Source organism: Dipodomys ordii, unplaced genomic scaffold (genome assembly GCF_000151885.1).
Source record: "Dipodomys ordii isolate 6190 unplaced genomic scaffold, Dord_2.0 Scaffold49, whole genome shotgun sequence".
NCBI lineage: Eukaryota > Metazoa > Chordata > Mammalia > Rodentia > Heteromyidae > Dipodomys > Dipodomys ordii.
The window spans coordinates 3,779,901-3,783,295 of record NW_012267265.1 but is presented as its reverse complement, the minus strand read 5'-3'; the positions used below and the strand labels follow the sequence as shown (position 1 = coordinate 3,783,295).

The 3,395-nt window shown below is 44.8% G+C and overlaps 1 protein-coding gene across 2 annotated transcripts in view; it reads right to left on the bottom strand.

The window, feature by feature from the left end:
• LOC105988528 (permeability factor 2-like) overlaps positions 1 to 2,493 on the bottom strand; it is an 11,418-nt gene extending 8,925 nt beyond the window's left edge. The window contains exons 1-4 of one of the 2 annotated variants that reach the window (XR_001175201.1): positions 2,346 to 2,493; positions 2,126 to 2,249; positions 1,926 to 2,009; positions 770 to 1,268 (exon numbers count right to left, since the gene is read on the bottom strand). Coding sequence is in view for 1 of the 2 variants with exons in the window: in XM_013020160.1 (XP_012875614.1) it covers positions 1,253 to 1,268; positions 1,926 to 2,009; positions 2,126 to 2,249; positions 2,346 to 2,448 (327 nt within the window). In the remaining variant the exon portion in view is untranslated. Of the gene's footprint in view, positions 1 to 457; positions 1,269 to 1,925; positions 2,010 to 2,125; positions 2,250 to 2,345 lie in introns of those variants that run through there. The other variant, XM_013020160.1, reaches the window with a different exon arrangement.
• Positions 2,494 to 3,395: the final 902 nt, after the last annotated feature.

Sequence of the window (3,395 nt, the reverse complement as noted above, 5' to 3'; positions counted from 1 at the left end):
AAATGGGGCAATGTCATTCTTTCTGATGGAGGCATAGAATTCCATTGTGTATATATACCACATTTTCTTGATCCATTCATCTACTGAGGGGCATCTGGGGTGGTTCCATCTCTTAGCTATGGTAAATAATGCTGCAATAAACATGGTTGTGCTGGTAGCTTTAGTGTGGTCTTGTTTGTGTATTAATTTTTTTTAAAAAAGATTCAAGTTCTAGAATTAAATAGGAAAGTGGTTCAAATAAAACATGATTAACACATTATGTAAAGTTAGGTTGCTTAAAGTGGGGACCACTCAGACTTTGAAAAAAAACATTAAACACACCTCTTGAGAGAAATAAGGGAAGTGCCAGCTAGGGACAGTAGGTATTATGGTCTAAGGTCTGCTATGGGTTCCTGAAACCTGGTATCCCAGAGGAACAAAGAGTTGAAACACACAGAGTAATTTTCTTCAAGCAAAGTATGTTTATTTTGTGAACAGCTTTATTTTTACATTATTCAAAATAATACATTAATAAATAAATATCTCAACTCCAAGACATGGAGGACATTGTGTTATTATTGCTATAGAAGGCATTGTGCCTTACAAAGAAGACATAAAATGTCCAAGGGATAAATCGAACATCAGAATTCTTAAAAGTGCAGCATCAGAATCGCTGACCACATACTGGGAAAGTATTACAATAAGTGGCAGCTGACATTCTCCTAAACAGTTATCAAAAAAATAGTGTACACACACACACACACACATACACACTTCCCGTTAGCTTGACAGTGATCTGACTACATGCATCTGGCTCTTTCCCTACTGATCTTCAGTGTTCACCACAGGGGCTTACCACAGTCTACTGCCCAACCCTCCCCTCCAAAACTTAACAAACTAACAACATCTTACATCCATCACTTCCAAAGAAATAACAAGTAAAATAAAAATCCATCACCCTCCAATTAAACATCACCCTCCTTCAGGACTGAAATACCTGATTGAGCATTTCAAAAAAGAAATGACCATCTATGACAGATATCAAGCCCTACAGTGTATCACCAAACACATTCATGTCTTTAAATAGCACAATAAATAGGACTCCAGAAACATCAATTAAATAAATAAATACAGATATAAATAAACAGAAAAGCTCTCATAAATAAACACATCAGACACCGATGGTTTAGCTATCTCCAGACAGAGCTTGCTTCTCTCTCTCTTCACTTTGATCTTTCTTCAGAGGATGAACAGAAGCAGAGAATTTTCCAAATCAATTGCTGTTGTCTCTGTATTGAAAAAATGGTTGCTGTTAGTAGATATCCCCAAATAGATGGAGCAGCCCTTTCTCCCACCTTAATGTAGATATCTCCACATATAGTCATCCCCTAGCTCCACCTGACTATGGAGCAAACCCACCAGGCTTTGGATGCTGTGTAATTAGGGGTCACAATTCTCTCAGCATCCAACATCCCCAACAATATTGCATAGGTATAAAGCTGAATGTGTGTGACCTCACTGAAGCTTCAGAGTAGCCTTGAATGATGACTACTTTCCCATTGAATGACAGGACGAGTTAGAAGGGAAACGTAGATTTCAACTCAGAGGGGTGTCAATACAAACCCCTGATCCTCCTCAGAAAGATGTAGAGGGACATTGGCATTAAACCAGGGGTTCCACTTTTCAGGTCTGAGGCTCCTAAGAGACTGAGGTAAATATTGCACCCCAATAGGTAGAAGGCTTGCATTCCTAGACAATTCTACCTGATGTTTCAAGGACACATATTGGTCCATTTAAATGTCTGTCTGGCGCTGGAGTACATTAGTGATCTTAATAGCAAGATGAATCGTGATTGCTAGTCCCACGTTGGTCCTGAGTTTCTTTGGACATGGGCCAGCCTGAGCCTCGTAACTGCAGTCCCACGTGTAAATAGAAACCAGACTCACTTGTTCAACAGCTTCTGGATGATTTTCTTCACTATGGGGGCTTCAGGGTTGAGACAAACTTGCTGTCCATTCTTGAGAGTGGCTCTGCAGAGAGAAGGCGGGGAGCAGAGTGAGAGGCAGGAGTTGGGTCTGGGGTCAAGGGTGGGGTGATGGGGAGGGTCTGGTGACTCAGTAGCCACAGAGGACAGGGAAGAACTTACACGACTTCGGTTTGGGCGCAGTGGGGTCCGGCGACCGTCACCTTCACGCTTTGAATATTCTTCGGGTGAATCCCTTGCAGGGTTTGCAGGCACTGGCAGCGCAGTTCACTAGCCAAGGGCGCCCCTGCGGGGAGGAGAGACCAGGTTAGTGAGGGCTGTCCTTGAGCTGGGCGCCCTCCCAGCTCTGTCCTTCCGTGGGACCAGAGAGTGAGGATCTCACCTGCAGTGCATTGGCTCCTGGTCAGCAGGAGCAGCAGCAGCAGCAGCGGTGCGACTCTGAGTTGCTGCGGAGCGCGGGCAGAGAGGGAGGCAATGCGGGCCATCACGGAGCGGAGCAAGAGGAAGGTCGCAGAGCCTGGAGCTGGAGAGCTGATGGTGATCTCGGATGGATCTGTGTCTCCCCGGGAACAGAGAACCCCTTTTATGCATGGTTAGTGGGAAATTCCAGGAGCCCCGGTGTTTCCCCACAGTCCGGAAGGAAGACACCCGACCACGCCCTGATTCAGAAGGAGCTGGTTGGGGACACGCAGTGACGTCGCTTTCACCCTCCTGCCGAACTCTGACCGACGGAAGCTGTGACTCTGACTTGCTGGCTTTCTGCTCCAAACCCCCCAGGGGGAAGTGATAGGCTAAGGTGACAGCGTGTCCGGGGGCTCCCTGTAAAAGTCTGTGTCATCAGAGCACCCCTGACAGTTTGAGGATCTGTCCTTAGGGCTGGAAGAATTTAGGGAAGTGTGTGGAGGAGGAGAGGTGGTAGATTTTTGTTTTACTTCTGTAGATCGTAGACTCCTAAGTATTTCCGATGGAAGGTTTATTCGATCTGCATAGGTCTGCTTTGTTTCTGGTATTTAACAAGTACAGATACATCGTTTTGTATCATTTTTTTTTCTCCCTTGAGAGTTCAGGGGGAAAGAGCCACCAAAAGTTGTGTGTGTGTGTGTTTTTTAAAAATTCCTGTGTAATTTAGGATAATATGATGTAATCTTACGTAGCTTCCTTTCTCTGTGAAATTCTGGAACTTCCAAAACTGGAGTAAATCCAAGAGAACCATTTCTTGAAGTATGAATGTGCTGATAAGCCCTTGACATAGGATCTGGCCACAGTGCTACAGCCGCTGGGGGAGGGGTATGGTGACAACTTGCAGGTGTACAGTTCGAGGTTTATCCCAGGCCCCCCCCACAGGTCACAAATACGAAAGACTAATACTGCAGTCATGACCGCTGCAATCGCTAAGAGGCAAAAAAAAAAAAAAAAAAAAAAATTCCAAGGG